This window comes from Eschscholzia californica, unplaced genomic scaffold (assembly GCF_041429995.1).
Source record: "Eschscholzia californica isolate CP2 unplaced genomic scaffold, dmEscCali1.0.p SCAF_4, whole genome shotgun sequence".
Taxonomy (NCBI): Eukaryota; Viridiplantae; Streptophyta; class Magnoliopsida; order Ranunculales; family Papaveraceae; genus Eschscholzia; species Eschscholzia californica.
Genome location: NW_028238461.1, coordinates 18,110,475 through 18,137,961, shown reverse-complemented (window position 1 = coordinate 18,137,961; position 27,487 = coordinate 18,110,475). Strand labels below are relative to the sequence as shown.

At 38.7% G+C, this 27,487-nt stretch overlaps 1 protein-coding gene and 1 pseudogene across 1 annotated transcript; one reads left to right on the top strand and one right to left on the bottom strand.

Annotated features, from left to right (window-relative positions):
• Window positions 1-10,250: 10,250 nt before the first annotated feature.
• LOC147543361 (uncharacterized) lies at window positions 10,251-15,563 on the bottom strand (annotated as a pseudogene).
• Window positions 15,564-22,389: 6,826 nt separating this feature from the next.
• Window positions 22,390-24,314, top strand: LOC147543360 (desmethyl-deoxy-podophyllotoxin synthase-like). Its single transcript, XM_086636115.1, has 2 exons — window positions 22,390-23,342; window positions 23,558-24,314. Exons 1-2 carry the CDS (start codon window positions 22,434-22,436, stop codon window positions 24,179-24,181), a joined length of 1,533 nt encoding a protein of 510 aa, XP_086492241.1. The 5' UTR covers window positions 22,390-22,433; the 3' UTR covers window positions 24,182-24,314.
• The last annotated feature ends 3,173 nt before the right edge of the window (window positions 24,315-27,487 follow it).

Below are 27,487 nucleotides of genomic sequence, written 5' to 3'. Positions count from 1 at the left end.
AAAAATCGTTGTCTTATTTACTTGCAGTTCTTTGTTTATTGCTCCCACATATTCTTCTGTATTATCCTCGTAACTAGCACAAAGGGAAAAACTCTTATATTTCCGCTGCGCCTAAGCGCCCGTTTTTCCCAACAATATGTTCTATATTTTAATACAGAATATTCTATAACTAAAAACCATATATATACATATATATTTCTAGTTGAGGGTTAACCCAATAACATAGAATCGGGTGTTGGGTTGTAACCAATTATTACGTTTCATCCGAATTTCAGAATACTAGACAAAACTAAATGATGGTATTAAATCTGATATATTCTAGAACTAAAAAAACTGAAAATGATTACTTATCCAAAATAAGAGACACTTGAGGGATGAGTTTTAACCAAATTCAGGGTTTATCGAAATCTGTAAAATGGTAACAAAAAAACCAAAACTTATAGAGAATCATTAAAACTAATATAAATTTTAACCAAAACTTATAGAGAATCATTAAAACTATAATATAAAAAGCTTTGTAAACAAAAATACCACCATGACCTGAAGATTTAAACAAGAAATAATCGTAAACAAAACAATATCATAACCGATTTTGTTCCCATTTAGGTTTTGAAAAAAATCGATTTTGAAAACCTAGATTAGAGAGATAGATAGAAGTTTATGTCAAAAAAAAATTAGGAAGAAGAGAGAGTAATACCTAGATTAGAGATAGATATAGATAGGGACGGCCAAGAGTTTCTCTTAGTGAGAGAAACTTCTAATTAGGGAATTAATTTCAAGTAACTGAAAAGGCAATTTATCTCGGCCACCGTTTTGGGGAAGCAGAAAAGTTTTCGAGGAAGACGGTGGAAAACAAAAAAAACTCAAACCAAACGCACCTTATCTCTCCTCTCTCTCTCTTCTCCGACCAACCCTCTTTCTCCGTCCAACGTCGGTCGGCTCTCTCTCTCCCCTCTCTCTATATCTCTATCTCTCTTCCCCGTCTCTCTCTCTCTTCCTAGTCTCTCTCTTCTTTGTATTTCTCTTCTCTTTCTCTTTCTCTCTCTCTCTGTCTAAGTTTCGACGAAGGGAATGGTCCCTTCGCCGTAACCCTTCGTCTGGATCTGGACTCTAGATCCAAGCGAGCTTCGCCTGGTTCTACTAGACGAAGCTTCGTCTGGTAGAACCAGACGAGGGTTCCGGCGAAGGGGACTCCCCTTTGCCAGAACTATGGAAAAGAAAAAACAAAGAGGAAAGAGAGAGAAGAGAGAGGAAAGAGAGATAAGATAAAGTAAAGGGATGAAAAGAGAGAGATGGAGATAGATGACGGGAGTTGTTGTCGCCGAAAATTATGACCGCCGGAGTTGATGTTGGTGAGAAGGAAGATGGTGGAAGAAGAAAATCAAAACATACGAAGTAGGTAGTGTTTGGAGGAAACAAAAAAAATTTTATTTCCACCCAAAACTGTCTTCCCCGGAAAATATCCTTATTTTCCCAAAACATCGACCTTGATCTCTTCTAATTTGGACGGTTTTTTTCTCTTCTAATTTGGACGGTTTTTTTCAACCTAATGATAGGTTAGGAAGTGATAGATAAAATATAGCCTAGACTTGTAAGTTTCTCCGAGTGGACTAATTTTGTATTTCAAATTATCTTTAGGCTCTAAACCCATTGACCCAATAATTTTGGATCCTAAACTCATTCCCCTTTTTTTAATTAACCATATTACAAACACTTTAACCCAACTAGCAAGCCTGTAGAGTTCCTCTTCCTCATTGGAACTTACAAACTAACCAATACATTTTCTTGATTTATCTCATAGTCAAACTTCTCTAGACTTTACCTTGGAAACTACCTGCTACGAATTGTTCTCTAGTCTTTTCTAACACTTCAGCAATTAAAAATTACATTTTTAGCAAGAACTTGATTATGGTCTTCTTCTCTGGAGGTTAAAGCAATTGTTTTGGAAGTGACTCGAATATGGGTTGATATCGAATCCAGTTTACGAGCGAACCCGCTTACAAGGGCGCCGAATTTTGGACCCGTTAACGGAGCTGATTACTGAGACAGGGTTGGTATGCGAAGCAGGAATCCGAGGCAGAGCTGGACTCCGAGACAGAGCTGGACTCCGAGACAGAGCTGGAATGCGAAGCTAGGCTTATGTCGGTTATTAGTGTTAACGTATCCGTGTATAATGTCGGTTGTAGAGAGAGTCGGTGAGGCGGTGGAATTTGGGTTTAGTGGCTATATAAACTAAACTCTAAGGAGATCAGTAGCACAATCTCACGAAATCTCTTGTGTAAACTTGTTTGCTTATCATAGTGGAAATCATCGCACCGTTGTCGCCGTGGAGTAGGTCTCACCAACCGAACCACGTAAATCTCAGTGTTTTGTTCTTGATTATTCTTTGTTTCCTATTACTTCTGCTTGATTACTCGTATTGATCCCATTAAACCTCGATTGGCATAACAATATGCACAAGAACAAGAGTAAAAAGAAGAAAATAATTTTAAATATTAAAGCAATTTCAACAATTCCATAAAAGCTGCGTTTGTTAATCAAAACTAACAGAAAAACAACAAATAAAAGAACAAAGATCACAGCAGAGAGTTGCAAAAAAAAAAAGCTAATAAGGTAGAATTGAACCTCGATAAACCCTAGATAAATGACAAAACCCCGTAACACATATGACATGTATATAGAAATCCCAACGCGGGCAATGAAACGCTGTCAAGAAAGGGTTCATCTAATCTAAGTAGGAACATTAGTCTTCAGTGTAGACTTTACTACAACGGACAAATAAAGTTTCACTATCTAAAATATACGGTCAAGAAAGAGTATCATCTAATCTAAGAAAGATAATCTAACAATTCTCACTGCGAACAACATCGTTATAACAGAGACCATTAACACCATCGGTAGAAGATTGAGAAGGAAAGACATTTATCTGAATAGTTGTTGAAGATAAATATTTGGAAGTGGAAGAACGAGCAGAGATAAAGATATGGAAGAAAGAATGAACAATTTCGTGATATGGTTTAGGGCTTTTAAGAGTAGAGTTTCTCTCTCAAGGTTTTTTTGGAGAGAACCGGCTTTAAATTGATTCAAACTTACTAATTTGAATAAACTATATATTTCTCAATCTCCTCTAACATGAATCAACAATTCATGATACAACAAATAAGAAATTCTCACTCTAGAAAAAAATATGTAGAGAGAGAAAGTTTGAACAAATACAAATATGATGAACCTCCAAAACTATTAAACCTTGACAAAACCCTAGTTTGATTAAGAGTTGAAGAGGAAGGAAGAAAGAAAAAAATGGTGAAAAAATTATGGAAAGTTTTGTTTGAAAAAAGATGCCCTTTCACGTTGGAGCAATCACCGTGAGTTGCTTCCCGAAAAAGCTAGAAGCAAGAAGCCATAAATTTTTGGCTTTTGCTTTTTGCAAAATATGGGCTTTTGAGGCTTAAAATAAGCCACAACTTATTTTATCCAAACAAGAATAATTTTCTATAAGCGATTAAAATAAGTTAAAAGCTAGCTTTTTAGCTTCTTTTAAGCGGAGCCAAACGAGGCCTTAATACCGGATTCAAGGACACCCCCCACCACTTCCCAACCACAGAAACTCCCAACACACACGGGTTGCACAGTTAATTCATGATAACCAATGGAATACTACCAATATTAATGCTATTTTTAAGACTGACATTGCTAACATTATTTGCCGCATAAGTTTACAGGAACATGGAAATGACACAGTAAGATGACCCCTTACAAAATCGGGAAACTACACTATCAGCTCAATGTATCGTCACATAAGAGAAAACCAAGAAAACAATCTCGGCAATGACATAGAATGGTTCTTTATCTGGAATATTAATACCTCCCCTCGGATCAAATTACTTCTTTAGAATTGTTGTACGGACAACTTACCGGTAAAACAACAAAATCGGTAAATTTATTGGCAATACTATGCCTGCTGGTACTGTAATAGCAAGGAAACGTTAGGACACACCCTTTTACACAGTTCCTATGCTCGAATAATATGGTTTTATTTCAAAATCAAAACGGATAGCATCAACTCAGTCATAAAATGGATTCATTTGGAAATTCAGATGTGATTGATGCTTTAACAGATTCCCTCTCCACTACAAATCATCTATTCAATCAAAAACTTCCCAAAAAGCAAACAGAACATAATCCCTCGGCAAATCTCGAAAAAAGTCAACACTTCGTCACCTCCTCAATACCCATACTACAAAATCAACAAAGATGCTTCCTACAAACAAATTACAGAAGTGGCATGCCTAGGTTGCATCATCCACGACTACCAGGCTCAATTAACAGCGGCGTTATCTGAATTCTCCAGAGGCAGAACCTCAGAAGAATGTGAAAGTGAAGCCATACTTAGGGCAATAAATTGGCGATAGGGTGCAGTATAGAGTATCTCCACATTGAAAGCGACAACAGGAACATCATCGACCACTTACATAATCCAAACAAGACTATCCATTGATCGGAACAATGTGTAGCAAGAGCACACAGAGTTTGTAGCTGTTGATCGGCATCTGCTACGACGTCAAAATATCCATAACAAATGATGACTAATTGCTACGATACTCTAAGTCTGTAACAAAAAGGGTGTAGCTAAAGCCCGTCAATTTTGTAGTAGCCTTGAAGATGGAGACTACAGGAGTAGAACAACAACCTGTACCTGCCAAGATCAAGACCATCCGAAGGAGTTCGAGGATGTTATGCCAGCAAAGCTTCCAAGGTCTCTACCCCCACGGCGTGCTGCTGATCATCAGATTGAGATAGTTCGAGGAGCTAAGTCACTCGTTAGAGCTGTCTACAGGATGGCTCCACCAAAGTTGGCCGAATTGAGAAAGCAACTCTATGAGCCATTAGAGGCGGGACTCATCCATCCTTTGAAAGCTTCTTATGGTGCTCCAGTATTGTTCCAGAAGAAGCACGTTGGTAGCTCGCGACTGTGTGTGGATTTTCGGGCATTAAACAAGGTGACTGTGAAGAACAAATACCCGATCCCACTTATAGCGGACTTGTTTGATCAGCTTGGTACGGCAAGGTACTTTTGGAAGTTGGACTTGCGCTTTGGGCATTATCAAGTCCGCGTTGCAGAAGACCACGTGCGTGACGCGGTATGGTGCGTTTGAGTACTTGGTGATGCCTTTTGGCTTACCAACGCGTCTGCCACGTTTTGTACATTGATAAACCAGATCTTCCACGAGTTTCTGGACAAGTTTGTGGTGGTGTATCTGATGATATTGTTGTGTATAGCCACAGCTTGAAATATCATGCAGAGCACTTGATGCAGGTGTTTAGGGTCCTAAAGGAGAACCAGTTATATGTGAAGGAGGAGAATTGTTCGTTTTCTCCAAAACACATTGGTTTTTTGGGCTACGTTATTGGTGATGGGCATATTCGAATGGAGATGGTTGATGCACCCGAAAAGGTTGCAAACCCAAGCGGAGGTATCAAGTAGTAATCCGGCAAAGCCGGGATCGATCCAAGGATAGGAATGTAGCTTGGATATCGAATGGTCTTATTCGTCAGTTTAGATATCAAAGGCTTACTCAGACAAAAGCAGAAATAAACAAAGATAATGTGAGGTTTATAATCGATTAAGCAATAAGAAAATAAAGTAAGTAAAACAAACTAAAATATCAATGTAAGAAGGCGAGAGAGATTTGAGAGAAGAGTTCGGAGGAACAAGAGTCGGGAACAACAAGTGAGAGAAGTGTCGAGGTCCGGGAATCCGATGTGGCGAACCTACAACTATGTACGGTCTAATCGAATGGATTGATACAAACTTAGTCTCGATTCCTAAGGTGGATGTTCATAAGCACTACGTATGTCCGGAGATAATACTTAGTCAAATAAACTTCCTAAACGAATAAAACCGAATCATCGATCACATTGCCTAATTGATTAACTATGCGAAGTACTTGATAAGACACATGAAAAACGATTGAAACAAGTAATCGAAATAAGAGATCATCAATTTATTATCAAACACATTAAATTATCACAAACACAATCATAAATTCATCAAGATTTCATCCCTAGACCTCAACAAATTGATTAGCTACTCATGTTAAAGCAAATATTGAGATTCAAGTTAAAGAATAAACCACACACATGATTTCTTAATTTTGAAACACTAGAAAATCTCATTAAATTGATATGAGTAACTTAACACAAACTAATATGCTTTTGGAGTGAATAAATCTATGAGTAGCTAGTAGTTCATGATAAATGTTATGACAAGTCTCTCTCTATAATCACTTTCTATCTCTCAAATGAATCACAATAGTACCTAACAACCTTAATACCATACAAGACTAAGATAGATAGTCAAATAATCATAACAAAGAAGAAATACAAGAGAAATGAGTGAAGGAAAGCCTTATGAGAGTTAAGGGAATGAAGCTCCAAGCAAAACCAACAATTGGGACTTCAAAAGCTGCTGTCCAAAAGTGAAGCTGCTGTCCAAAACGAGTTGGAGCTGCTGTCCAAGAAATTGAGCTGCTGTCCACACGAATTTGAGCTGCTGTCCACACGAAATGGAGCTTCTCCACCCAAAACAAGTTGATTCCGGGCAACTATAAGTGATCTTCCTTCCTTCCCTTGCTTTTTCTTCTTCCCAAACCCAAGATTTTTAAAACCCTAGCCTCCTTCCTCCCTTTCTCTCACTAGAAGCCAGCACTTGAGAAGATGATCAAAAAATGAGGGTTTTCCCCTCTTTTCTCCAAAAAAAATAGCCCAATGACACAATTACCCTTGGGCTTTAAGTTCCATAACTTCTTGAGGGTGCCTTCACGATTTTGCGTTCCTTTTTTTGGCCCAAGTAATCTAACATGGCCCATCTTATCTCATTTACCTCATGACCTCTCTCCATGTGACCCAACAATCAAAATGTCTTGGCTCTCTAAATTGTTTTCCAACTCTTCATCACATCCTCTCCTTTATTGTTTCCTCCTTTGATCCTCATATGGTACCTAATCAAGATAAGTTTACAACTAATCAAAATAAACATATAAAATAGACTAACTCATTTAAATTAAGTGACATAAATGTGGTGAATTCACACCACATCAACATCCCCAAACTTAAAATTTGCTAGTCCTCGAGTAAATAAACAAAACAATAAAGTAAAATCCTAACTCACTTTCGGAGGAATCCCGGTTGCATTTAGCGTATGCAACAAGCCGTTAAACCCCTAGGTTACCCCTAGTGGACGAGTGTCGTCTCGTGAGGGTTTCCAGTGAATACACCCACAAAGTTCTAGATTTTCAAAAGACATAAGAGTCCAACTATCGATGCAAATAAGGTGATGACCAACAAGTGAGAGACTTAAGTATGCCAAACATATGAATCAAACCAATAAACACAAAAACATGCTAAGAGTCCCCTCACTAATAGTTTTATCCTCAAATGCAAGTGTCCCATCATCATAAGTATCATCCTAGTCTAAAGCTATGCTTTAAAAAGCGGCGCCTAGCCTATATGAATCAAACCAATAAACACAAAAACATGCTAAGAGTCCCCTCACTAATAGTTTTATCCTCAAATGCAAGTGTCCCATCATCATAAGTATCATCCTAGTCTAAAGCTATGCTTTAAAAAGCGGCGCCTAGCCGCCGGCTAGGCGCCGCTTACACACTAGTCGTGAGTTCATCGATCGACTAGGACTCAGCTAGCTAGTCGATTTCAAAAACCGAGTTAGCCGGCGCCTGGGAGCCGACTATAGCCGACTAGCCGGCTCACTAGGCGCCGATCAACTCGGTAAAACAATAACTTGTGTTTTTTTTCCTTTTTTACCAACTTAAAGCTAGGGTTTTGATGAACCTTCCTTACCAGCCGTCTCCCTCTCTCTCTCTACTACTTATTGCCCTAATATCAAGTTCTACAAAGATTTGAAGCACCATAATCTTCATTTAAGTAAGTTTCTCTCTCTAGAACTTGATTTTCTTCTCTTTCCCTCTCTAAAGGTGAAGGCCTGAGTGCCTGACTTCTTAGGGTTTCTCAACTGTTAGTAAGATCTTCTTGCCCTAATATTTCAATCTGCCTCTCTCTCCAGCGATCTGTTTCTCTCTCTCTCCAGCGATCTCTTTCTCTCACTCTCTCTCTTTTGATTTATATGTGTTACAGAGATGACCTCTTCTCTTTAATGTTTCTTGTTTGATTTTCTTCTCCTCTATCTCTACAGATGTTAGACACTAAAAGTGAAAGGTGTCTTTATTTTTTAATATTTTATTTTTTTTATTTTTTTTATTTTTATTCTCTGTTTTTTGATTTGCTGTGATAAAAGTTATTTATCACTTTTTTTTTGTTGAATGAGAATTATTTATCACTTGGGAAAATATTTTCATACATATTAAAGGTATGATCTCTATATATACTCCATATATTATGTATAATCTCTATTATATAATTTATAATAAAATATATATATATATATATGTATGGAGTATATAATTTATAATATATATAATTTACATATGATATATTATATATATTATTTTATATTAACCGATTAAATCCGACTGGTCCCATTGTAGTCCCGACTAGTAGCTAGGCCCGGGTCGACCGACTAGTCCCGATTTCCGACTTTTCAAGCTTAGGTCTAAAGTAACAAAACCTTGTTTCCTATCATAGCACATTTCGCCTCGACTTTGGCCTCACGGTCATACGCTCTTAAACATGAAATCACTCAAAAACGAATCATAATGGTTTACTCTCATGTGTGAGCATGGAATAAAGTAAACTCAACACATACAAAAATTAAATGAGGATATCAAGTTCTAAAACGAAATGATCTCTTAGGAATGGAAATAACCACTAACGGAATGGGGCAGCTCACTCACCCTTCTCACCCACTCCACCCTCTAATAATGTCTCCTAAAGGTAAACGGATACAAGTGATGGAATGGAAGATGTATGAATTCCCGAGAATGTCGACGCCTTCAATGATAAAAGAACACTCAAACAACCTTTAAACATGACTTCTTGCATTGAATACTTTATTTTCCACAACAGTCAAAACACTTAAAAGTTCACATGAACTTTTGCACAAAAACAACTTCCTTTCTTTTTCCTTTTTCTTTTTTTCTTTTTTTTTCACTTTCTTTCCTTTCTTTGCTTTTTTTTTTCCTTTTTTAAATTTTGTTAACCAAACACCAAAACAAAAATACAAACTAGTATTCTCAACAAATCACTTTTAGTTTCACACTTTGCTTTCACATTCTTTCTTCTTTACTTTTCATGCCTTCATTCTCGGGAGTAGTATGATGAATGGATGGTGGAGTATCCGTTTCCCTAAAGTTGACACTATTATCGGGTTTTATGGACTACAAGAGTAAGGTTTATTCGCTATCCTGATGTCACTCCTAGTGGCTAAGGAAGTTGAGCTCATGAGATCGTCTAAGCTCTTTTGAAAGTTGCGAAGTTGAGTAGCTCTTCATTCTACTCGGAGTTAGCGCGGAAGAGTACACTCTAAAGCAATAGAAAGGCTCAGATATCTCACATGGGTTGAAGTCTCCACTAATGACTATTTTAGGTCACTTAGAAGTGTTCCTTCTTCCTTAAGATGCTACTCACATGATAAGACACAAACACCAAAGGACTTAACATTCATGAAAAGACTCAGAGCATGCATAAGATTTATCAAGATGAACCACATGTATCAACATACTTAAAAATATCACTAGAGTCATACCAAATCTACCCAAAATTTTTTAAATTTGGTCAATTTGTTGAACCCTCGTGTCTTTTGAAATCTAAGGTCATGATGTCATGCGACCAAAAGGTCGTATCCCCATCCCCAAACTTAAAACTAACATTGTCCTCAATGTTCTAAGCATATGTTCACTAAAATATAAGAGGTACAATAAGTTAAAGAGAAGAGTGGAAGGATATTACCATAGCCGAAGGAGATAAAAGATAATACTACCAAGACTTGTGTATTCGAGTTCCAAGTTGATGATGAGCCCAACGCCATCCCCAAACTTGGAACGAACCACGTCCCAAAAGTATACAAATTGAGAAACGCTCCTAACATATCAATAATAGAATAAGAATGAAGCATAAGCATGACCATATAAAAATGACCACTCACGCGGGATCACTCGATTGCATCAAGCTATGCAACTAGCCTTTGAGTCTCTCGTATGCACGAGAGCACGAGTTTTGTCTCGTGGAGGGTTTCAAGACATGATACCCACAAACATCGACTCCGAGAGGTCTGACTATGAGAGGGGGGTCAACCCTGATGTACAAGATTGACCAACATGAGAGGGAGATTGATCCTGGTAAACCGGATCAACCAATGGGGTAGTTTCAACCTCCGGGTCTTCAAGGTCCAAAAATGGCTTCAACCGTTGGCCATTCACTTTAAAAGAATTGCCATCTTTGGGATCCTCGATCTCAACGGTACCGTAAGGGAACACGGTCTTCACAATATATGGGCCAGTCCAACGAGACTTGAGTTTACCGGGAAATAGATGGAGCCTAGAGTTATAGAGAAGAACTTTGTCTAAAGGTTCAAACGTCTTCCTAAGAATTCGTTTATCTTGAAAGGCCTTTCATTCTACTCTTATAAATCTTGGCACTCGTGTAGGCCTCGTTCCTAATCTCTTCAAGCTCATTAAGATCGAGCTTCCTCCTTGCACCCGCTTTGTCTAAGTCAAAGTTGAGCCGTTTTATGGCCCAATATGCCTTATGTTCCAACTCTACTGGTAGATGACATGCCTTGCCATACACAAGGCGGAAAGGGGACATTCCTAAAGGGGTCTTAAAAGCTGTCCTATATGCCCACAAAGCATCGACTAGTCTTAAGGACCAATCTTTGCGATTCGGGTTTACCGTCTTATGCAAAATACGCTTTATCTCCCTATTAGACACTTCCACTTGCCCGCTTGTCTGAGGGTGATAGGGGGTAGCCACTTTATGCGTTATTCCATATGTTCGCATCAAGCTTTCAAATGGTTTATTGCAAAAGTGACTACCTCCATCACTAATAATAGCCCTAGGGGTGCCAAATCGAGCAAAAATGTGTTCTTTCAAGAACTTTATGACCACCCTATGACTATTATCCTTGCATGGGGCTGCTTCTATCCATTTAGATACATAATCAACTGCAACTAAGATATACACATAACCAAAAGAAGAAGGGAAAGGGCCCATAAAGTCAATACCTCAAACATCAAATAACTCAACAATCAATATAGGGTTAAGGGGCATCATGTCTCTACGGGTCATGCATCCTACTCTTTGGCATCTATCACATGCTTTGCAAAATCGATATGCATCCTTAAAAATTGAAGGCCAATAGAAACCACATTGCAAGATCTTAAAGGCAGTCTTCTTACCAGAGAAGTGACCTCCACATGCCTCAGAATGACAAAAATTAAGTATACCTTTTTGCTCCCATTCTGGGACACATCGTCTGATAATCTGATCAGGGCAATACTTAAACAACAACGGGTCATCCCAAATGAAGTTTCGCACCTCGACAAAGAATTTCTTCTTGTCCTGAGCACTCCACTGAGAAGGCACATGTCCTACAGCAAAGTAGTTAGCAATATCTGCATACCAAGGACACTGTGACGCTAAAGAGACCTCAAACAACTGCTCATCGGGAAATGTCTCGGTCACTGGTATAGCCTCTATAGTGCTATGGGTAACAAGCCTAGAAAAATGATCAGCTACCACATTTTCAGACCCCTTCTTATCTTTTATCTCTAAATCGAACTCTTGCAAAAGAAGAATCCATCTAATCAATCGTGGCTTAGCATCTTTCTTGGATAAAAGATATTTCAGGGCCGCATGGTCTGTGTATACCACAACTTTAGATCCTACCAAGTATGACCTAAACTTGTCTAATGCGAAAACAACTGATAACAACTCTTTCTCCGTGGTGGAGTAGTTGAGTTGTGCCTCATTAAGAGTTTTACTCGCATAATAAATGACACATGGTAGCTTGTCTTTTCTTTGGCCTAACACCGCACCAAGGGCATAGTCGCTGGCATCACACATCACCTCGAATGGTATAGACCAATCAGGTGGCTGAATAATCGGTGCCGTGGTCAACAAGGTCTTAAGAGTATCAAAGACCTTCATACATTCATCACCAAATACAAAATCTTTCTCTTTAGACAAAAGAGCACATAAAGGCCTAGAAATCTTGCTAAAGTCCTTGATGAATCGTCTATAGAACCCTGCATGTCCTAGAAAAGACCTAATGTCTTTCACACTCTTAGGTATAGGCAAGTGCGAAATCAATTCTATTTTGGCACGGTCAACTTCTAGTCCACTAGATGACACCACATGACCTAACACAATTCCCTTTGAGACCATAAAATGACATTTCTCCCAATTCAATACAAGATTCATTTCAATGCAACGATTCAACACACATTTTAAATTATGCAAACACACATCGAAAGAATTACCAAAGAGAGAAAAGTCATCCATAAATACCTCTAGGTACTGGCCCACCATATCAGAAAAGATACTCAACATGAGTCTTTGGAACGTCGCAGGGGCATTACATAACCCAAATGGCATACGACGATATGCAAACGTTCCAAAGGGACATGTAAAGGTAGTCTTTTCATGATCTCGCTCATCAATCTCAATCTGGTTGTACCCCGAATATCCATCTAGAAAGCAGTAATAAGGATGACCGGCAAGTTTCTCAAGGATCTGGTCGATGAACGGTAAGGGGAAATGGTCCTTCCTCGTCATCAAATTCAACTTCCGATAGTCGATACACACTCTCCATCCCGTGACTTTCCTAGTCGGGATTAGTTCATTGGCCTCGTTTTCGAGTACGGTAATTCCAGAATTTTTAGGCACAACCTGAGTCGGACTCACCCAGTTGCTATCAGAGATGGGATAGATGATCCCGACCTCTAATAGCTTGAGGACTTCTGCCTTCACAACCTCTTTCATGTGGGGGTTCAACCTTCGTTGACCCTCACATGAAGGTTTGGCATCATCCTCAAGATGGATTCTATGGGTACACACAGTGGGGCTAATCCCTTTTAGGTCGGCAATAGTCCAACCTAGGGCCCCTTTGTGGTATCTCAAGACCTCCAATAGACTACATTCTTGTGAATTGGTTAGTTGTGATGAGATAATAACCGGAAATGATGGCTCTTGGCCCAAATATGAATATTTCAATTCACTCGGTAAGGGCTTCAAATCAAGTTTCGGAAACTCTATTGACGGTTGTGGTTTAGGCTCATTGATTGGAAGTGACTCAAATCTAACCTTCCACATCTCCGTGTCCAATAAAGGTGTTGAATCCATGAGAGAGTTCATTTCCGATATAGTTATCTCATCATCAAACGTAAAGCAATTCATAAGACTAGTCTCTAATGGATCTTGGGTACCTAAAGCAAGGCCTCCCTGAACAAAAGACTCAATCATGTGCAACTCCTGAACATCAGACTCATCATAATCAACATCAAACTCATCATAATCAGAAATAGGATGCTTGCAAGAATTAAAAATATTAACCATAAAAGTCATATTACCAAATGAGAGTTTCATAGCACCACTCCTACAATCAATTAAAGCCCGTGATGTTGCAAGGAAAGGTCTACCTAAAATGACTGGAATTTGAGATTCACCATTCATCACTGGTTTTGTGTCCAAGATAAAGAAGTCTACTGGAAAATAGAACTTATCCACTTGGACCAAAACATCCTCAACCACCCCTCTCGGCATCTTAATCGAGCGATCGGCAAGTTGTAAAACTACTTTGGTGGGTTTTATTTCACCTAAGCCCAATTGCTCATAGACCGAATAAGGTAGAAGATTAACACTTGCACCTAAGTCAAGGAGTGCATGCTTAATGTTAGTCGCCCCTATAGTGCATGAAATGGTGGGGGATCCAGGGTCCTTATATTTAGGTGGGAGGTTCTCCTTAATGATGGCACTCACATTCTTAACCAAGAAAGCTCTAGACTTCACATGATGTTTCCTCTTCAGAGTGCAAAGATCCTTCAAAAATTTTGCATAAGTAGGAATTTGCTTAATTGCATCCAAGAGAGGAATGTTGATCTTAACTTGCTTAAAGATCTCAAGGATATCACTATTATCTCTCATTGGTTGAGTAGAGACCAATCTCTCAGGGAAAGGAACACTAGGCTTAGGAGTGTGGTTAGGCATTGAGGTTTTGTCGGATGCCTTGTTATGACCACTACTATCCTCAGATTGGTTAGGCTCCTCAGGTTCAATAACCCTCATAGGATCATCTTGTCCAATCGTTTTGCCATTTCTGAGAGTAGTAACTGCCTTAACATGTGCAACCCTAGGGTCAGATGTATTACCCTCACCGTTTCCCCTAGGGTTTTCTTGAGTTTGAGAAGGTAGTTTGCCTTTCTCATCCACACTTAACCTTGCCTCAATTCTAACCATACTCTCTCGAAGGCCTTGCAACATTTGCTCATGATTGTGAAGCATTACATGGATTGGATCCTCAAGGTTCCTCCGTGGAGGTGGCACATAAGCATTGCTTGATGACCTTGATGATTATGCACATCATTTGCAGTAGGACCATTCTTCCAACTCAAGTTGGGATAGTTCTTCCAACCTGGGTTATAAGTGTCAGAATAAGGTGAGCTAAATGGCCTTTTGTAGTTGTTCATGGCATTTGCTTGTTCATAGACCAACAAAGGACAATCTCCAGTGGAGTGGTCCATGCTATCACAAACATCGCAAACAACTATACGAGCTTCCGGTGCTCTAACAACATTAACCTTTTGCACCTTTAAGGCCTCCACCTGTTTAGTCAAATTGGCTAACTTTGCATGCATATCATCACTTTCATTTAAAAGGTACATCCCTCCCCTTGAGCTCGTTTGAGCCTTGGATTTACTTCGATCATTTGTGTCGGATATGTCCCAACTTTGGGCATTTTCCGCCAAGTGGTCGAAATAATCCCAAGCATCCTCGGGATCTTTACTCATAAATTCCCTATTACACATCATTTCTACAAGTTGTCTTTGGGTGGAGGATAGACCATCATAAAAGAAATTGATAACCCTCCACACCTCATAACCGTGATGTGGGCAAGAATTTATGAGCTCTTTGAATCTTTCCCAACACTCATAAAACGACTCATGCTCCTTTTGTGAAAAGTTCATGATGCTCCATCTCAATGTGTTCGTTTTATGAGTGGGAAAAAATCTCTTAAGAAAGTGTGTGGTCATCTCTTTCCAACTCCCTATTGATCTAGGGCGTAGAGAATGAAGTCATTGCTTAGCTCTTTCCTTTAATGAAAAAGGAAATAGCTTAAGCTTAACGATGTCCTCGGGCACTCCATCGAGTCGGAGTGTCGAGCAGACCTCGTCATATTCCTTCAGATGAAGGTAAGGGCTTTCAGACTCTAAGCCATGGAACTTAGGGAGTAAGTTAATGACACCATGCTTAATCTCAAAGTTGCCAACATGCATAGGAAGGACAATGCAAGATGGTTGACTAGTTCGGTCGGGTTGCAAGTAATCTCTCAAGCTCCGCATAGGAGGGTTCATCTCATGACCCTCACTACCATGTGTGTTCTCTTGGTCCTCCATAGTGTCCGACCGATGATTGTTGTGGTCAGACTCAGACGTGCTACCAAGCTCGATGTTCCTCTCTAAACGATTATGACTATTCCTAATCCAACTATTCATGCACAAAAAAAGAGAACAAAATGCACGCACCAACACACACAAGAGTCAGACAATATAAAAGATAGAACTTCGTTACTCCCCTTTGTTGTTTGATTTTGAAGTCGGGTTTCCACTTTTCTCCGAAATCCCCAAACTTCTTCCTTTCGATCTCTTTTTGTTATTTTTGTTTTTCTGAAAAACACAAAGCAAACAAAACTAATTAGAATCTAGGATAAAAGAAAATAATACTTATATCGAAGCTACACGTTGCTATCCCCGGCAGCGGCGCCAAAAACTTGATGCACCCGAAAAGGTTGCAAACCCAAGCGGAGGTATCAAGTAGTAATCCGGCAAAGCCGGGATCGATCCAAGGATAGAAATGTGAAGGATATGATGCCTAAAGTCTGAAGGAATGGTATCCTTCCGAAGGAGTGTCCTTCGACCAAGGATGCAATGAGTGCAATTTGGCTATTAGGATCTTAATGACCTTATTCGGAAGATCATTAGTCCGGTCCAATTAGGGGTCGTAATGCTTAGCTAGAAGCCAACTACGATCGTCGAATCAAGAGTTGATTCGCAGCTAACATAGACCGGATCCTACAAGGGTTACACAACAGAATAATGATTTGAATGGAGAGAATTGACTAGATGGATAATGGCAAATAAGTGGATTGGATCCGTTATTGGTAAGTCCTGAAAGATTCGGAGAAGTCCGAAGAGATAAACATGTCCGGGCCCAAAAGGGAGGCCCGGAAAGGCTTTAGGGAGGCCGGCCATGTGATGGCCGGCCCAGGCAATAGGGCCGGCCATGTGATGGCCGGCTAGGCCCTAAGTGGGCCGGCCAAGGAAGCCCATAAAGGGCTATGTTGGCCGGCCACACTAAAGAGACCCAATGGAGGGTATTTTGGGGGTTGCCTAATAATTAGGTTTATGGAATCCTAGTCTGAGTCTAATACCTCTTCTAGGGATTTCTATATATACCTAATTATACAACCTAAACACACACACAACTAAGAGGCAATTCAGAGATTGAATTCTCAACAACTGAGAGGGATAACTGAAAGAGTTTCAGAATATACATCTCAGAGAGAGAGAGAAAGGGAGTTTTCTCAAGTATCTAGTCAAGAAGAAGGAGTTCTTCATCTCAACCTTCAAGAAGGTCCTAGCTGACTGAAAGGAGGGAGTTCAAGTCATTATTCGGTGTCTCAAGTAGAGGAGCTACACTTGGAGCTCTTATCTTCCGAATACTGATCGGAATTTAGTTCGTGGGAAAGCGATTAAGAGGTAATCATCTTTCCAATCTAGTTCATTGGTATGTTCATGTATAGATCCTGGAAATAGTGTTAAACATATGATGTTTGAGATTCCGCTACCAACACTAGACAATTAGGTGTATGAGATACACTAGGTTATTCCCCTTCAGAATGTAGCTTGGATATCGAATGGTCTTATTCGTCAGTTTAGATATCAAAAGCTTACTCAGACAAAAGAAGAAATAAACAAAGATAATGTGAGGTTTATAATCGAATAAGCAATAAGAAAATAAAGTAAGTAAAACAAACTAAAATATCAATGTAAGAGGGCGAGAGAGATTTGAGAGAAGAGTTCGGAGGAACAAGAGTCGGAAACAACAAGTGAGAGAAGTGTCGAGGTCCGGGAATCCGATGTGGTGAACCTACAACTATGTACGGTCTAATCGAATGGATTGATACAAACTTAGTCTCGATTCCTAAGGTGGATGTTCATAAGCACTACGTAGTCCGGAGATAATACTTAGTCAAATAAACTTCCTAAACGAATAAAACCGAATCATCGATCACATTGCCTAATTGATTAACTATGCGAAGTACTTGATAAGACACATGAAAAACGATTGAAACAAGTAATCGAAATAAGAGAACATCAATTTATTATCAAACACATTAAATTATCACAAACACAATCACAAATTCATCAAGATTTCATCCCTAGACCTCAACAAATTGATTAGCTACTCATGTTAAAGCAAATATTGAGATTCAAGTTAAAGAGTAAACCACACACATGATTTCTTAATTTTGAAACACTAGAAAATCTCATTAAATTGATATGAGTAACTTAACACAAACTAATATGCTTTTGGAGTGAATAAATCTATGAGTAGCTAATAGTTCATGATAAATGTTATGACAAGTCTCTCTCTATAATCACTTTCTATCTCTCAAATGAATCACAATAGTACCTAACAACCTTAATACCATACAAGACTAAGATAGATAGTCAAATAATCATAACAAAGAAGAAATACAAGAGAAATGAGTGAAGGAAAGCCTTATGAGAGTTAAGGGAATGAAGCTCCAAGCAAAACCAACAATTGGGACTTCAAAAGCTGTTGTCCAAAAGTGAACCTGCTGTCCAAAACGAGTTGGAGCTGCTGTCCAAGAAATTGAGCTGCTGTCCTCACGAATTTGAGCTGCTGTCCACACGAAATGGAGCTTCTCCACCCAAAACAAGTTGATTCCGGGCAACTATAAGTGATCTTCCTTCCTTCCCTTGCTTTTTCTTCTTCCCAAACCCAAGATTTCCAAAACCCTAGCCTCCTTCCTCCCTTTCTCTCACTAGAAGCCAGCACTTGAGAAGATGATCAAAAAATGAGGGTTTTCCCCTCTTTTCTCCAAAAAAATAGCCCAATGACAAAATTACCCTTGGGCTTTAAGTTCCATAACTCCTTGAGGGTGCCTTCACGATTTTGCATTCCTTTTTTTGGCCCAAGTAATCTAACATGGCCCATCTTATCTCATTTGCCTCATGACCTCTCTCCATGTGACCCAACAATCAAAATGTCTTGGCTCTCTAAATTGTTTTCCAACTCTCCATCACATCCTCTCCTTTATTGTTTCCTCCTTTGATCCTCATATGGTACCTAATCAAGATAAGTTTACAACTAATCAAAATAAACGTATAAAATAGACTAACTCATTTAAATTAAGTGACATAAATGTGGTGAATTCACACCACATCAATGGAGAAGGTGATAGCCATCCAAGAGTGGAAGGTGCCAACTTCAGTGTCGGAGCTCAGATAGTTTCTCGAACTTGCAAATTACTATCGCAAGTTCATAAGGAGATATTCAATCAGAGCGGCACCTTTGACAGATTTGTTGAAGAAGGATATGCCCTTGGTTTGGTCGAAGGAGTGTCAAGAACCATTCGAGGACTTGAAGCAACAGGTTGTAAAAAATCTCGTATTGACACTGCCCGACATATTCAAGCCTTTTGAAGTTCACACAGATGCATCTGTTTTTGCACTTGGTGGGCTATTAGTGCAAGATAGTCACCCAGTTGCATATGAGAGCCGAAAGCTTTCCGAAGCAGAGCGGCGTTATACATCTCAGGAGAAGGAGTTATTAGCTATTGTTCATTGCTTGAGGGTCTGGAGGCATTACTTGTTAGGGTCGAAGTTTGTTGTAAAGACAGACAACGTAGCTGCCTCACACTTCATGACTCAAAAGAAGCTCACTTCCAAGCAAGCTCGCTGGCAGGAGTCATTAGTCGAGTTTGATTTTGAGATGGAGTACCAACCGTGAAGGGTGACCAATGTTGCTGGCGCACTAAGCAGGAAGGCAGAGTTGGCCGCCTTGGTTACACTACGGGGCAGAAGAGCATATCACAGCATTGACAAGATCCGTGAGCGGCTACAGAATGATAAAGAAGCCAAGATCCTGTTCGATGTGGTGAAGGAAGGACGTTTCACAATGTTCATAATCAAAGATGATTTGTTATATACCACAGGTGGGCGTCTATATGTACCTCGCTCTGCGGAGTTGAGGCGGGAGCTTATCAAGGAGTGCCATGAAACGATCTGGGCGGGCCATCCTGGCAACCGACATACATGGGCATTGCTTGAGAAAGCTTATTACTGGTCGGGCATGAGGAACCAAGTTGAAGAGTATGTGCAGACTTGGCTCATTTGTCAACAGGACAAGGTGATGCGTAAGAAGCCTATGGGACTTTTGGAGCCATTGTCGTTGGCGCAGCGTCCGTGGGAGAGTGTCTCCATGGATTTCAATAGTGGTTTGTCAATCGTGGGGGAATATACTTCTATTATGGTGGTGATTGATCGTTTCTTGAAGTATGCAACCTTTTTTCTGACACCAGCTCAATGTACTGCGTAGGAAGTGGCGTTCTTGTCCTTGAAGCATGTAGTGAAGTATTGGGGTGTTCCTCAGACTATTATCAGCGATCGTGATTCAAGATTTATAGCGCGGTTTTGGACCAAGCTCATGAAACTCTTGGGATCGCAGCTGAACTTCTCGACAAGCAACCAACTGCAGATAGACGGCCAGACGGAGCGTTTTAACGCTCTTCTTGAAGAACATCTTAGGAACTTTGTTAGTGCCAACCAGAAGAATTTGGTGAATCTACAGGATGTAGCTCAGTTCTGCTTCAATTTGTAGGAGAGTTCTTCTACCTGCAAGACACCAGTCGAATGGTTACAGAGCAACAATCGTTAACTCCCCACACGGTTGCAATAGATTATACAGTAACTAGCCCTCGGGCATTCACTTTCACTGAGGAATGTTAAAGAACAGCAGAGAATGCTATAGCACACCTGGAGAAAGCAGCAGAACGGATGAAGAAGTTCGCGGATGACAAGCGGAGACCACACAACTTCAAAGTATGTGACTTGGTGCTCGTCAAGATAAGTAGGGATACTTCTCGGTTCGTGAAGAAGCTACACCACAACTTAGTGAGACAGTACGAGGGACCCTTTCCTATCATTGCTCGTGTCGGAAAGGTTTCGTTCAAAGTACAACTCCCACGATGGATGAAGAACCACCAGCCTGTCTTTCATGCCAGCAACTTGAAGTCGTTCAACTAGGATCAGGCAAATCCCCAACGTGCCATCCAGTAGAGATCAAATCCTAGACCGGAGCTCCAAATCAAGGAGGTGCAGAAGATAGTAGTTGATCGTCTTGCTCAAGCTCATCGCAACTCGCCACTAAAGCTCGAGTACTTAGTGAAGTGGAAGGACCTGCGAGAAGCCGAAGCCAGTTGGGAGCGCGCCAGCTCCTTGCTCGACCATGCCGAAAAGATCGTGGAGTACTTGGCAGCGAAGTCGTCGAGGACGGCGACATAATAAGTGGGAAAGTCTGTCGCGACCATCTTGTCAAGCCTTGTTGGTATTGTCGATGGCCCGTGTCTTTTTGTTTTCTTATGCATTGTAATATGTTAGCATATGCCTTGCGCTAGGTCGGCATATGTCTTTAGCATGCATTGTAAGGTGCCTTGTAAATAGATAGCTTCGTTTTGGCACGGGGAGATAGATATCTTTATTTTCCAACAAGTAGGCTTGGTTAAAAGCATTGATGTTTCCTTGTTGAATTAGGTGAAATATATATTTGCACTATGTAGGGGAGTGGATGGTAAGCACTTGCGGATCTAAGTAGGGGCGAGGGTAGGCTATAGCCTCCCCTCAACCCTATGTAGACCATACAAGTAAGAAGGCTTGGCTCGAGAACCTCGGGTTCAATAGGTTGATCTTCTGTATAATTATACCTGTAATATACTATCATATAAGTTGCTTTAGTGGCGTGGTCTTGTGTTAGGTTTGAGTCTCATCTTCTCTAAATTTTTCTTTTTATTACTTTTATACCTCATTATGATTCATTTTTAAATGTAGCGGTTGAAACTTTTGTACCTTTGTAAATCTTTATTTACTCAAAATGAGTTCATTAAATATTTGAACTTCAACAATTTTTTTATGCTAAAAGGAGGTTTATTATTGTTCAATTTTATCCATTTTGCTTGGTTTAGTTTCCATTATCGTTTATAACTTTGTTTCCTTTTTGTTTCACATGAACGATAAGTAGACAAAGGCTATATCATCGTATGTTACAACATCTACATTTGCTAGAAATGAGCTCATATAGATATGATTTTAAATAAATTTGAAACTCCAAATCAAGAGTCTAAATTAACGACAACCATAATAGTGATATATATGTTTGAAAATACTTTAGTTACATTGTAGAGTGTCATCACCAGATTAGGTTATTTCTTTTTCGTCACCTTCCAATAGATGTTAGTTTATGGTGTAATGCAAGTTTAGTTACAGATAATTTAAAAGAAAAATTGTTTACATAGATTAGAAATTAGTCAAATTTTATTTTAGACCTCTTTGATTTAGCCTCTCCTGAAAATTATTTCTGAAACCGCCACTAAAGGTAACCTTTGAGTGGAAGACCACTACCTTCTAAATAGTGGGCAACCAAAGAGCCATAAGCTTCCCTAACTTTTATGAAGCTTCCTTAGTCATATGCTTGTTGTAATCTTGTAGCTTTCATTATATATCAATACAATCTTGTTGCTGTCATTTGTAGCTACCTTTGAGTTTTAGAATATTACTTTTGTAAGGCTTACTTGTCCCAAGAGCACGCACAAGTGCCACACCTTCCGAAGAAGTAAGGTCGTGACACTAGGACCTCTTATGCCTCAACCAAACCAAGAATGACCAAGCCGCTGCTCTTTCTCCTACATAACACCACATATACATAAATATATTATAGATAATATTTTTATTAGTAATATTAAAAAGGAAAGTTGGGGGGAGCAAGGCCTCAAGGGGGTGCCGCCGCACTCCTCGCACCCCCCTAGATCCGCCCATGATACGTTTACTAATGATATTTTTATTATTAGAATAGTTGGAATGATTCTTTATATAAACTAACTCTTTTAGTCTTTCCAGGACCAAGTGACAAAGTAAGTTACTACTTCCTAAAGTTTTTCAATGGAGTTCCCTTACCTAGGTGGGATCTTAGTTTCTCTCCTGTCCTTCTTCTTGTTTATGCTGATTAACATTTTAGGGAAGCAATCCAAAATCCAAACCCGTAACTCAAGATTGCCTCCTGGACCGTGGAAGCTCCCTCTTATTGGGAATTTGCACAATTTTCCGTCTAGTTTCCTACCACATCACACTCTCAGAGATCTGGCCAGGAAATATGGACCCTTAATGCACCTACAACTTGGTGAGATTTCAGCTGTTGTAGTCTCTTCACCTAAGGTAGCAGAACAGATATTGAAGACACACGACCTAAACTTTGCTGCTAGACCACACACTCTAACTACAGAGATTTTTACATATGGGTTCAGAAACATAATATTTTCTCCTTATGGGAATTATTGGAGGCAGTTGCGAAAGATTGTTACTTTGGAACTCTTAAGCACCAAGCAAGTAAATTCATTTCGGCATATAAGGGAGGACGAAGTATCAAAACGCATTCAGAAAATTTCTTCAAAGGCTGCTTCCGGATTACCAATTAATCTCACACAAGAGATATTGTCGTTGACCACTGACATAACTTGCAGGGCCGCTTTCGGTAAGCAGTGCAAGGATAAAGAAGAATTTACCTCATGTATTGAGGAAGTAACTACATTGTTAGGAGGTTTCGATCTGGGAGATTTATTCCCTTCCCTAAAATTCATTCATACCAACAGAGCAAAATTCAAAAGTTTACATCGAAAGCTTGATAGCATACTCGAGGACATCATCGAAGACCACAGGTTGAGAATGATCACCCGCAGTCCCATGGAGAACGATGAACAGGAGGAAAACCTCGTTGATGCGCTTATTCGACTTCAAGAGGAAGAGGGTTTCGAGTTCCCAATTACAACAGACAACATTAAAGCTGTGATATCGGTTAGTCTATATATATATATATAATTATAATCAGGTTCATGATTCTTATTATTATACACAGAATCATAAACCAACAAAGACCGATTAATTAAGTGACTTCTATATTTAAAACAAAAAAGTTGCACATTATTGTTTTCAACAATATAAAAAAAAGTGTTAATTCCCTTAAGATTTGATGATTGAGGATGGTTTTCAGGTTCTCTTTTAATTTGCAGGACATATTCGGGGCAGGGACAGATACTTCAGCAATTACAGTAGGATGGGCAATGTCAGAAATAATAAAAAACCCAAGAATAATGAACAAAGTGCAGGCCGAGATCCGAGAGGTGTTGGATGGGAAGAGAAAGATCGACGAGACCGACATTCGTAAAATGGATTACTTAAACTTAATTGTTAAAGAAACTTTACGGCTGCACCCTCCTGCACCACTTTTTCCAAGAGAATGCCGAGAAACGTGTAAGATTAATGGATATGAGATACCAGTAACAACAACAATCATAATCAATGCTTGGGCGATAGGAAGAGATGAGGAGTACTGGAGAGATGCTGAGACCTTTGAACCAGAAAGGTTTAGTAGTGGCACAGTTGATTACAAGGGTACCAATTTCGAATTTATACCATTTGGGGCTGGTAGGAGGATGTGTCCAGGGATTTCCTTTGGCTTAGCCAATATTGAGCTACCACTAGCTCAACTACTATACAACTTTGATTGGGAACTCCTCGACGGAGCCAAGCCAGAAGATCTGGACATGTCTGAGTCCTTCGGAGCCAGCGTCAGGAGAAAAGAAGATCTACACCTAATTCCCACTCCTTACTACTTTACAAGTCTAACCAATTAAGCAAGAGAGGTACAAGTATTTCTGTTTAAAGAATGAGTCCCACGAAGAATAAAGTTGTCAATTGTTGGGTGGAGGATGTTTATGAATAATTTCAACTACTAGAAATGCTCTTATATTTGCTAGATAATAAAAATTTTATTGATTAACTTGTTTAATTTTTTAGATTTTCGTTTTATGACCAAAACACATTACATTCACCCCAATTTATACGAAAGGACTCGCTAATCTAGGGAAACTTTAGATAGTTTTTCATTGGAACTTCACAAAGCATTACTATATTCTCTAGTCTTGTCTCTATGAACATTCAAACCCAAAATACAAAGAAGCATAATCTAGATATTTCTTAGAAATAAATTAGCATTAGACAAGTAGAAAACTAGAAACTAGTTATTTTCAACCCTTCCTAATTTGTAATCTTCATAAAGTTCTTGAATTGATAAAAAAAAAAATTGCAGCGCTTTGCGACAGCTTTGTAACGCCTTTCGACAGCTTTGCAGCGCTTTGCGACAACTTTGCAACGTCTTGCGACAACTTTACAATTGTTTTGCAATAGCTTTGAAGTGCCTTGAAACACCTTACAACAGCTTTGCAACGCCTTGCAATACCTTTGCAATGCCTTGCAACGCCTTGCAACCCCTTGCAATACATGTGTAAGAAATATTGAGTTTTTAACCAAACAAAATACAAGTATTTAAGTTTTTCAAGAAAAAAAATACAAATTGAGTTTTTAACCAAAAAAAACTTAACTTGCTTAACTAAAAAAAAGTTTAAATTGGATCTCTGACCCAATTTCCTGAAAAGAATTCCTAATTTAGTAGTCCTTGTGAAGATATCAGCCAATACCTTGTTGGTGTTGACAAATTTAAGTTGAGCTTCTTCCTCTTGTACCAAATCTGCAATGGTGACGGAGCTCAATGTGCTTCATACGGTTATGACACACCAAATTTTTGTCATTGTTGTTGCACAAATATTGTCACACTAAATGGTTGCTGGATTATTTTGTTCAATAAATCTTCTAAAATTCTTATTAAGTATAGTTTTTCACATGTTGCATCAGTTGGCGAAAGGGGTTTTAACCAAATAGGTCAAAATAATATTGAAAATAAGTAAAAAGAAAAGCAGCAAGCATTTCATAATTATTATTCAGGTCAAAAAACATATAACCAAAAAGCAAATTCTCAACAAAACTTTATTTATAATTTAGATATGTCATGATAATTTTGACCCACAATAGACAATCTCTAATTTTCTTATCAATATAGTTCGGAGATCTTTCCCTCAACTGGATTCCCAAAAAATGTTAAATAAAAAACAAAAAGAGGGGATGAAGAGATAGTGATGAAGATTAAGATGTAACGATGGTGGATATGATGACAAGGGAGTGATCGTAATGGAAGAAAAGATAAAGATAAAGTTTTCGTTCTAATAACCCATTTACTATGACAACCGTGTAGAAAAGACAATTTTGAAGTCCAAAATACAAGTCGTCGGCATCAGACAAAATCAAATAAGGGGATTGTTTAGAAAACTCATCATCTCTACTAGGCCAATTTAAAAAGTTGGTCACTTCGAGAGGTCAAAATTGATTTAGCTCAATTAATAAGAACCAAGTTTTAGCCAAACATGCCTTTTATAAGGTGTTTTTAATAAACATTCATCTTAAACCAAACAATAGTCTCTATTATCGTAAATAAAAGAAATTCTAGAAAAAAAAAATGTAAGTAGTAGAAAACCAAAAAATAAAAGTGATCTGTATGGGACTAGATCTAGAGACCGCAATAACAAAACTCAAGCGTTTCACTACCTAAATTAGGAAACAATTTTGTCTTAAGAAACAGAAACATAAACATATAATATAGTGACAAGTGGAGTATAACAGAAAGGTTCCAAACATACCCTAAATTTTTATGGGTTTATAGAGGTAAACTGAATTTTAACGTGTGGGGATATTTTATGAACAAAAAAGTTATAAAATGACTTGATTGATAATTACTCATATTATTTTAAACTTTATGTATGATTACCCGTAATATTTTGGCAACCTATAGTTAATAGAAAAAAATACTTGTTTTTTTATTAATGCCTTGTAACGACTAACGTAGATCGTAGTTAATTTACCAATAAGAAGAAAAAAGTACTTGTGTTTTTATTATGAATAATTTTTTGACCCAAACAATCATATTCCATTGACAAAATATATTCTGCAACCTTTAATCATATTCCAGTAGTCTTTTGCTTTTCTAAGGACGATGTATCTTTCATCCTACTAGAAAAATATACCTAAATGTACCTTTTCTTTCATCAAGAAAACTACCCCAGTTTCAGTAAAACCAATCGACTTATTTTCATTTTCCTTGTATATTTGTTGATGCCAGAATAAGTTTCCCATATATATATATATATATATCCAAAACCAGACCCTTCGTTTGGATATGGCGATCCAAATCCAGACGAAGGTATGGTCCGAGAACCAGACTCGAAGGTCTGGATCTAGATCGCTAGATTCAGACGAAGGTCTGGAAAACCAGACCTCCGACTGAGGGTTACTCCTTCACCGATGATGCTAGAGAGAGAGAAAAGAGAGAGCAGAGATAGAAGTAAAGAGAGAAGAAAAAGAAAGAAGAACAAGGAAGGAGAAAGAAGGAGTAGGAAGAAGAAGGAAGTGAAAAAAAAAAAAAAAAAAGTCGCTCGTCGGAGATCACTGGCCGACGACTGTTTGCCGGAAGAAGAAGAAGAAAATAAAAGGAGGGTGATACAAACCCTCAAATTTTTGCATTGCCTTTAACTATAGTTGGTCAACTTCCTTTGATCAAGTCATAGGTGTAAAATACATTGCCGTTTGGGCATTGTCCCCATTATCTAATTTCTTCTCTTCTCTTCTTGTCACCACAGTTTCTTCTCTCTCGCCCTTTTCTCTCTAAACCTCTTTACACTATTCAATCTTATCTCATTTTTTACCCCATTTTTTCACCAACTTAATTCTATGTATTTTCTTCTCTCTCTCATTTCTTTTTTAAAATTCTTTTCTATCCTTCATTTCTTTTCTATATCTCCTTTCTCTCATCTTCTCAAGTAAGTAAAAGGGGCTATTACTCAGGATTCTTGAGATTATTCTTGGATCAATCTTGGCCATCAACATGGAGGCATATGGAGCTATGGATTTGGATCTCTTTCGGTGATTTTCTTTCATTTATTCTCTTGTTTCATTCACTTGTAATTTCAATGAATATTTCTCTGGAATCCATGTGTAGCAATCTAACTATATAGGGTTAATGATGAAACCAATATTTGATCCTTTTGAGACAT

Bases quoted from the DNA above. Each gene is read 5' to 3' on its own strand.
- LOC147543360 (XM_086636115.1), top strand. From the start codon at position 22,434: ATGGAGTTCCCTTACCTAGGTGGGATCTTAGTTTCTCTCCTGTCCTTC. The intron at 23,343-23,557 runs GTTAGTCTATAT...TTTAATTTGCAG, and splicing joins ACATTAAAGCTGTGATATCG to GACATATTCGGGGCAGGGAC.